Source organism: Octodon degus, unplaced genomic scaffold, assembly GCF_000260255.1.
Source record: "Octodon degus isolate 3935 unplaced genomic scaffold, OctDeg1.0 scaffold00028, whole genome shotgun sequence".
Classification (NCBI taxonomy): domain Eukaryota; kingdom Metazoa; phylum Chordata; class Mammalia; order Rodentia; family Octodontidae; genus Octodon; species Octodon degus.
In genome coordinates, this window is record NW_004524604.1 from 3,275,185 (window position 1) to 3,284,842 (window position 9,658).

General features: G+C 41.8%; 1 protein-coding gene across 1 annotated transcript in view; it reads left to right on the forward strand.

The window, feature by feature from the left end:
* The window catches only part of Hsd17b11 (hydroxysteroid 17-beta dehydrogenase 11), a 43,201-nt gene that overhangs the window by 4,491 nt on the left and 29,052 nt on the right, over positions 1-9,658 (forward strand). Inside the window, exons 3-4 of the mRNA XM_004629261.2 lie at positions 4,917-5,048; positions 5,913-6,019. Coding sequence (XP_004629318.1) covers positions 4,917-5,048; positions 5,913-6,019 — 239 coding nt within the window. The remainder of the gene's footprint in view (positions 1-4,916; positions 5,049-5,912; positions 6,020-9,658) is intronic.

Genomic DNA, 9,658 nt, shown 5'->3' on the forward strand with positions numbered 1-9,658 from the left:
TTTATTTATTTATTTATTTGTGTGTGTGTGTGGCCAGCTCAGCCCGCCAGGGGGCGGGGCCGGCTGGCATGTGCTTTTCTGAGCTTGTTCTAAGTAGATGCTTTAGACCACTGAGCCATCTCACCAGCCCCTACACCCTACCTTAATGGAAGGAAGGTCATCAGAATTACTAGGCAGATCCTTTTTTTTTTTTTTTTTTTTGAAACAGGATCTCAAATAGGTCTGTGTAATTAAGTTTGCTGTTCTTTCTCTTCTCCTCCTCCTCCTTCCTCTTTTTTTTTTTTTGTTTGTTTGTTTGTTTGTTTTTTGAGTCTGGTCTTCAACTCACTATGTAGCCCAGTCTGGCCTCTAACTCAGCAATCCTCCTGTATCAGCCTCTCAAGTGCTAAGATTACAGGCATGCACCAGCACAGGTGGCGTTAGGCAAAACTCTTTAAAATACAACTTCTTTTGACTTCTCAACTTTGGATATTCTGATTCAGTGGGTATAAAGGTTCTGATACAAACAGACTTGATTATTTAAGGAATAAATAATGGACAGACCTCTTTAGGGAATTTTAGATTTTGGGGTTTTTTTGAGATAGAGTCTTACTATGTAGTAGTTTAAACTGGCCTTGAACTCACTGTGTAGTCTAGGCTGCTTCAAACATAGCATAATCCTCCTGCCTAGCCTCCCAAGTGCTGGGATTGTAGCTGTGCTAATTTGGGTTTATTTTTAACTTTTTTTTTTTTTTTTTTTGCTTGCCAGGCATATTTTTGACTTCTAGTTTAAAATTTAGTTTTTAAAATTTCAACCAGATTCCTCTTCATTTTTGTTGAGGCCCAAGCTAAGTTAAAAGAAGTTCAGGTAGAGAAGTTACACAGGCAAAGAATGGAAAATATCTTCCCTGGGAAGGAGTATAGTAAAAGCAAGAACAGCAAGCAGAAACACCTGCATTAAACAATAACTATTTCACTGAAATTAATAATGATTAAAAAATACAAACAAATAAACAATGATTAACTTTCATGTAGATGAACATGTTGCATAATTAAGACCAGGAGCTGGGTGGCCAGGCGCCAATTCTCCTCTTCCAGTTAATATGAGGTGTATCGCCTTAAACATGTTTCTTAACTCTGGGTCTTAAGTTTACTCAGCTAGGAGATAGGGATCGCCACAGTAGTACTTCATAGGTTTATAAGTAGCATTTAGAGAATTTGCAGTACCTGGCCCATGATAATTACCTTGTATTCATGTTTTACTAGAATTATGGATAGTACCTGTATATGCTTGGTTTTAGGCATTTGGAAGGACTTTCTGACCCAACATCCTTAGTCTGCTAAATGAAAAATATGTGTTTTCACAGACATCTGGGAGTAAGCTGTTCTGGGAAAAACAATTTTATTATTTAACCTATCCCATAAACCCTTACAATAATGTTTTTACTGAAATTGTTCCAAGGCTTTCTGCTCAAACAGTATAGACAAGAACTTGTGATCAGATATTTTGGAGGAGCTATTTAGGCATCTTATGCCAGCTAAACACAGTCCAACTTGTTTGTTAAGAAATGATCAAGCCAGACATCAACACCCTGGGGTTACTGAAATGCCATAGTCCCAATGCACAATCTGTTTACATTTCTTTGAATAATTAAGCTCATTGGTTGGATTCACCCTACAATCTTGGTGTGTGTTAAACATCATGTCCTGAATAAAAGCCAGCTTCTCTTGATAGTTATCACTTATACATGGTACTACCTCTGGTGGAGGCCTAAGGGAAAAGTGCCAGATAGCCTTTTAGGTGCTTTCACACACTTTGTTGTGCCTTTACCATGATTTCTTTTATTGCCAGCATTTAATTCTCAAAATTCATTGAGGCAGTTGAGTTTTCAATGAGTCTATGATGAGCTGGGAGTTGTGGTATGCACCTGTAATCCCAATATTTGGTAAGCTGGGGTAAGAGGATCATGAGTTTGAAGCCAACCTTTGTGACCGAGTGTGTTCAAAGCTAGCTTCAACTAGATAGTGAGACCTGACCAAAAAGATAAAGATCATTTGAAGGGTAAAGGTGGGGTTTTTTTTTTTTTTTTTGGTGGAACTGGGGATTGAACTCAGACCCTTGCGCCTGCTAGGGAAGCGCCTATTCCACTGAGCCATCTCCCCGACCCTTGAAGGGTAAAGTTACTGGTTACTTTAGGTTTGAAAAGTTAGAGTGATGTTGTTGAAAACAAATTGCTGTCTATAATTCTTCCCTATTGAGTCAAGTAGATTTTACAATTCGAAGTTGGTTTTTTGTTGCTCTTGGCAGCCGGCCAGCATATTCTTTTGTTGATATTTCCTCAACTTGTAATCATTTTACTATGTTAGGTGCAGTGGCCTTCGGAATTTGGTCATAGGGACTTATATAAGCTTTCCCCATGATTATCTTGATTTCTCAAAGGTTCTTCTTTCTCAGTTAATAGCAAAGAAAATGTTTGATTGTTAAGAGAAAAATACACCTGTCTTAGTTACTTTTCATATAAGACAATACTTGAAACCCAAAATTAAAAGAGGAAATGTTTGCCTCGCTCACAGTTGGTAGAGGTTTCAGCCCACGGACAGCTGGCTCCAAGGCAGATCAGCATTGCGGAGGAAAAGCTGCTCATGTTGGGCAAAAGTAGCCAAGCAACAAGGAATGACCACAGCTCTTTCTATCCTTGTATTAGTCCATGCTACTTATGACAGGTAGCACTCACACCCTTAATCCTAGTGCCCTAAAACAAAACAACAACAACAAAAAAACCTAGTGTCCTCTTTTTTTTTTTTTTTTTTTGGCAGAACCGGGGATTGAACTCAGGCCCTTGCACTTGCCAGGGAAGCACTTATTCCACTGAGCCATCTCCCCGGCCCCCAAACCTAGTGTGCTTGATCCTAGCATTGTACCTTTTTTTTTTTTACACTAAAAACTTTATTTTTTTTAAAGAGAGTACAAGTTAGAACTAAAACAGAAAAAATCACAAATGATAAAGATTTTCACTTAACAAAGTAATATGAATTTCACAATATTTGTTGTAATGCAGTGTTGTCTTCCAACCAGTTATTCATATTACCAGATGTATGCATGTAAAATTGGAAGAAGAAAGAAATGTATAAGAAATTAATAGAAAAAGTACAATTGGATAAAGGAGATGAAACAAGTTAAAATATTAACTGCTTCTTTGCATTGACCAGCAGAAATGCACAGTACAGTTGTCCAAAGCTTCCTGTTTACAGACACAGATGAACCTCTTTCTCCCATTCTCTCTCCTGTACTTCTCCTCAACTCAGTAACTCTTTCCTTTTGAATAAGTTCATTTCCATTTACCAGTGGCTATTGTGCCCTTCAGATTCCATTTTTCTGCATTGTACATTAAATCAGTCCCAGCATCACGCACTCTAGAACTAGCCATCTCTGAAAAAGCCCCACCTATGACTGCATGAAGCTTTGGGAGTACTGTAACACAAACTATAATTTTCTATCCCTTAGGCATATCTGTTTATGCAAAAAGATTTAGTTCATCTCTAAGAGTTGCCAAAATCCTAACAGTTTCACCATTACTGAAAATTCCAAGTCCCAAGTCTCTGAGATAGAAGGAAGAGTCTTATCTTCAAGCCTTTTACAAATGAAATGAAAATTAATCACTCCAAATGTTCAGTGGCACAAGATAGATATTACCATTCCAAAAGTTACAAATGGAAATACTAAGTCATGGTGCCAAAGTAAATCTAAAATCCAGCAGTGCAGACATTAAATCCTGTACTTCCATGTCCAGCATCCTTGCCAGTCTGGCAAGATATGCGCTCTGAAGGGCTTGTGGCTGCATCCCTACAGCATTTCCAATGGTTGTAGCTCTTGTGGCTTCTCTCTTGGCCAGCTCTGTTCCCTCTTAGTAGTTTCCTTGGATGATCCATGGTTCTGGCTTCTCCAAACCTTTGGGGTCTCTTTCATCTTCACATACTGCCTTCTCAGGGGTACACTGCAGCCTGCCAGGTCTTCCTGGGCCCATCACTCTTCCATTCTGCATGCACCTAAAACCATCACCACATGGATGATGCTAACGGTCTGCCAGCTAGAGCAGTACCCAAGCTTCCTGCGGTCCAGCTATAGGGGTGGAGTGTCTGGATCACTGAGTACTCTGAACCCAATCCAGGATGAGATCATTGTTACAAGGGTGGATTACTGATCATCAGTTATGTTTGGTTAAGCTTTCATAATTACAAGGGTCAAGAAAGTAATCACAAATCCATGAAGCAGTTACAGAACTTTCAAAAGAACTAAGTTTTTAAAAAGAACAATTTCTCCCGCACAGCTTTTCCCTTTCATCTTTACTTCCATCATTTCATCTGTCCCCACTTAACTCCCAAGCAAGCTCTGGCAGAGCTGGACTCAATTTGAGGGTGAGCAGAGGTACCACCCTTTGGCCCTAAGCCAGCTGTCACCTAAAGGGGAACCATTGGGAAGCAGTGGAACAGAGTGACCATGAAAACAGAAAGAAATAAAGAAATAGGAGATGTACCCAGCTCAGTAGTGTAGTCAGTTCTCCATAATTCTACATAATGTCCTGAATTTTCCAGTAATTTGGTTTTTGCTTACTTTTTGAAGTAGCGTTTAGAAAAATAAATTGTAAATTCTGCTCAGCCAAGTGCCTCTTGAGCTACAGTCAATAGAGCAAAGTTAATAGTTGCAAAAGGAAATTTCTACCTAGTAGACTGGCAGAGGCATGTTAGAGATCAGGACCTAAGATTAAAAAAAGGTTTTATTTTATTTTATTTTTTTATTTTTTCTATATGGGGAGATAGGTGACAAAACTACTTTTTATCACATTGGATAGAAAAATGCAGACTCCTCTTTCAGTCATTGTATGTAAACTTACCATCACACCTCTTATTAAATATGTCATTCTTGTTTTATCCTAAAGGTGAAAGAAGAAATTGGAGATGTTAGTATTTTAGTGAATAATGCTGGTGTGGTCTATACATCAGACTTGTTTGCCACCCAAGACCCTCAGATTGAAAAGACTTTCGAAGTCAATGTACTTGCACATTTTTGGGTGAGTATCATCTTTATTTTACCAAAATATTTCCTCATGAAAGCCCCAAGATTAAGTTTAAAGTGGAACTTTCTGGCTGCGGAGATAACTCAGTGGTCTAAGTGCCTGCCTAAGCAAGCTCAAGGACCCAGGTTTGATTCCCAGGTACAACATGCCATTCCTGTGCCAAGCCGCCCACCAAGACTGGGTGTGGTGGCGCACGCTTGTAACCAGCACTGGGGAGGCTGACACAGGAAGATCACTATGAGTCTGAGCTACGTAGTGAGACCATGTATCAAATACATTAAAAACAACAACAACCTGACAGAACCTGGCTCTTGCCAGACAAGTGCTGTGCCACTGAGCTAAACCCCAGTCCCTGATACCTATTTTCAAAGTGTCTGTTATTAGCAGAGTAGTCCGATTTGTTTGTGCATCCCCAGCATGCACACACGGAAGGTGCGCAATCAGTATGTGACAGGTAAAGCGTCTGGTGCCTGCTGGGTGGTTGCACTTCCCTTGACTGTTGATGGATTACTGAGCCCTTTTCTCACAAATTCTCTTTACATGGGAATTCTTTCAGATTATTATCCCTGTTGGGTGGGTGGGAGGGGAAGGGTGCCTGGGCAGAGGTGGAGGCTGGGGTCGGCTGCCGTTTGAGCAGATGCTCAGAGCGCCGGTGTCTCTCTTCTGCTTGCTTCTGTTGTCCTGACATGGGCCTGTGGATCTTCTACCTTTGGTGGATGCAAATGCAATTCAGGTTTTTCCCATTTTCCACCAGCAACAGCGCTGTAAAAAATAACTGTTTCACACTAGTCCCAGCGAATCTGTGAATCAAAGATATTTTCTAATTTTTTTTTTTTTCTGTCCATACCAACTTTTCAGACTACAAAGGCGTTCCTCCCGGCAATGATGAGGACTAATCACGGCCACGTGGTCACCGTGGCGTCTGCAGCTGGGCACACGGTGGTCCCCTTCCTGCTGGCTTACTGGTAGGTGGCGCTGCTTCCTACTCCGTTGCTAGGCTCCCTCTGTCCCGGGAGCACTGTCTTTGTCTTGGGAATAGACTTGGAGCTGCCAAAACAAAGCACAGCACAAGGTCTTCTTGTAAAACAGCAGCTTCCAGGGTTAATCCTCTATGTTTCGCCCCCAGGCCAGTTCTAAGGTTGCTGCTGGGAGTCAGTCCAGAGGTAAACCTGGCATAAAAATGTTGTGGGTTCACAATCAGTGTAGGAATCCAAGTAGCCGATTAAAATTTGAAGATTTTTATTAGCTGAGCTCAGCGACTGTCAGCTTGGACCCCTGTTTCAGAGTCTTGAGCGGTCCTGACCAGAGGACATGGCAGTATATAAAGGAAATATGCAGTATATCTTGCTTGTTGAACAGACTAGCAACCATCCTGCCTGTCAAACAGATTCTTTTCTTGTTATACATCTGGCTACTTTTTTTCCTGTTATTGTTTAGGGTCAGCAGCTTTAGGGTATATTCCCTCCATATGGTTCTTTGTGTCACACATAGGCCTGTTTTTACAACACTGGGGTCAGCTGAAGTTTATCCTGGCAATACTTATGCTGAGAGTCTGAGTTTAGGCCATCACAAAAAACGTTCTCATCCCTCAGAATAGCAAGGGATTCCAAAATAAAAATATTTCCATACCAGGAACAAAGTTAAAATCAGTACTTTTTTTTTTTTTTTTTTTTTTTTGGCAGAACCAGGGATTGAACTCAGGCCCTTGTGCTTGCCAGGGAAGCGCTTATTCCACTGAGCCATCACCCTGGCCCCTAGTACTTTTTATTATTAATAAAAATAAATAATATTTTGTGGAAAGAAAACTAGAAGAGTGTGTGAGTGTATGTGTATATACATGTATTATCTGGTATTCTAAACACTGAGAGCAAACAGAATTTTAAAACTTAGTGGCTATCCATTTATTTTGTTTTTGAGACAGGGTCTGGCAGTGTAGTTCAGTCTAGTCTTGAACTCAGTGTAGCCCACTCTGGCCTCAAACTCTCAGCAGTCCTGCTGCCTCAGCCCTTGAGTGCTGGGATTATAGGCATGTGCCACCTCACCAGGCTGGCTGTCCATGCCACTGTCGTACAAGCTGTAACAAGCAGGTCCCTGAACAGTGCACTGCCCTGGGCTGTGCAGGCCCAATAACAAGGCTAACCCACAGGGACGGGACCCTGCTGGCGGTACACGCTTAGCAGATCCAAGCTGTTTCTGTGCTCTATCAAACCTAACTTCAAAAATACTCAAATTGTAAGTAGCAGATATGTGTGTGGGCAAGTAATGTTGACATTTGTTTTCTGTTGTATTCTCTCAGTACCCAAGTTAGAAGAATAGCGTAGGTATCATTTAGCTTCTTCTGCAGGTGTATTTGTTTCCTAATGATTTTGTGTCTGTGATCCCACCACTCTGGAAGGTGGAGACAAGAAGGAGGATCATAAGTTCAAACCCAGCCTGGGCAAATTAGAGATACCCTGTCTCAAAATAAAAAGTAAAGAAAAGGTTCGGGATCCAGTCCAGCTCAAAGGCCCGGGGGTTGATCTCTTATACCATCAAGAAAAAAAAAAGTTTTTCATTAAACTTAATTTTAAAAAAATACAGACTTAGATTAAATGTAAGGAAGGAAGGAAGAGGTAAGGGAAGGGAGGGAAAAGTACTCAGAGTGGAAGGGAGGGAAAGTACTCGAACAGAGTTGGCATTTACTTCACTTTCTTGATGAGCGATCGTTCAGGTGCTGCTGCCAGGCTGTGCCACAGCACTCCACCCCCGCGCCAGACTCTTAGCTCAGTTACTGGGCCTTTGGGCGAGCAGGTGTCCTGTGCCTCTTCTTTTGATAGACAAGAGAGACAGTGCTTTGTGCAAAGAAGTTGTGTTGTGCGGCCTGGTGATGGCACCTTGGGTAGAAATAAAGGTCCTCCCTCCCCCCAAGCTGCGGGCCATCTACAGTCACACCGAGTGTGCGCTTTACAGACCTAGGCTCCAGCACTCACGGTCCGGCCCTTCTGGACTTGAATGGTTCTCCCAGCATATGGCCATCAGATACCCTGAGAAGAGGCCTGGCTTTGCAAAATTTACAGAAGGGCCAGGCATGGATTTGCCCCCCTGTACATCCAACAATCTCAAGGCTGAGGCAGAAAGATCACGACATTCAAGGTCAGTCTGGGCTACATAATGAGTTCAACATCATTCTAAACTACTCAGCAACAACTTGTCTTAAAACAGCAAAAATCAGTAAATAAATGAAGGGCCGGGGAGATAGCTCAGTAGAATAAGTGCAGGGCCTGAGTTCAATCCCCGGTTCCAATAAATAAATAAATAAATAAATAAATAAATAAATAAATAAATAAGAAAAGATAGAAAATAAACACAAATAAATGGCACACAAAGGTCTCACTATGGCTAACAGGCCAGCATTGTAGCCACACGCGTGGTTTATCCCTGTCCAACTTGGGGACACAGCTGTAGTTCTGAGCCCTTTCAGAACTCTTTGCAAAGTTCTGCAGCTGCCTGCCTGGGCTCCTCAGCCATCAAAGTCATCTGCATCTCCATTGGTGCTGATGTTTGCCAGACACCTGCTCTGTGAGATATTTGTGGGCAGAAAGAAAGTGATGTTTATCAGATGTAGTTCTCAGCAACTGGCTGTTAAATTCACTCACTGCTTTTGAAATGCAAACATTCTTATTGAAGCACAGTGTGCATTTATAAGTGAAGAACTCCTCAGGGCACTCTTTGTTGGGCTGCTCCTGGATGTGTATCCCTGTAAACCATGTGCAGGTCAAAGATAGAGCACAGCCAGGGCCAGGAGCCCCTCAGGTAGTAGCACACACTATTTATGGGATGTATCCAAGCTGTCATTGGCTGTATAGTTTTGCATTATGTGACTTAATTGTAATACTTTATTTTTCTGTCTACCATTTGTGAACATTGAGGTTGCTTCAGAGCATGGCTGTGAATATTGACCCAGTCACTACTAGCTATGTGGTCTTACTTTATTTTTCTGTCTACCATTTGTGAACACTGAGGTTGCTTCAGAGCATGGCTGTGAATATTGACCCAGTCACTCCTAGCTATGTGATCTTAGGCAAGTGACTCAACTTTTCTCTGCCTCCTTTCCTTCCTCCATAAGACAGACTAATAATGCTATGTAGCTTGCCGGGTAGTGTAAGGCTTGAACTATTCGGTGGGATGCGCTGGGCCAGGAGTCCAGCAGGTGACCATGACAGGAGATGTCTGTTGTATTCAAGTCCCTTCCTGCATTTACAGAGAGCAGCAAGGTCCTGCCATCCCTCCTCACCACTTCCGGAGCACTTGGCCTCTGTGGAACTAATCACAGGGGTCCTGGCCTCTGAATGTTGGATAAAGTGAGGGGGCCACTGTCCCAGGCTGCACAGCTGTGGACTCTGTTACAGTCCCAGTCTGTTTCAGGAGAGAGCACTTCAGTTTGTTTTTGGAGTTAGCTATAGCTCAGTAGTTCTGTTAACTGATGTGAAAGGTTCAAGACAATAGAACTGAACTTCCGGTAGGGCAGGGTAAGTCTTTTGATTCTGAAATGTCTTTTCTGCTTGCTGAGTATTTTTTCTACCAGTACCTTTGATTTTTTTTTTTTTTTTTTTTTTTTTTTTTTT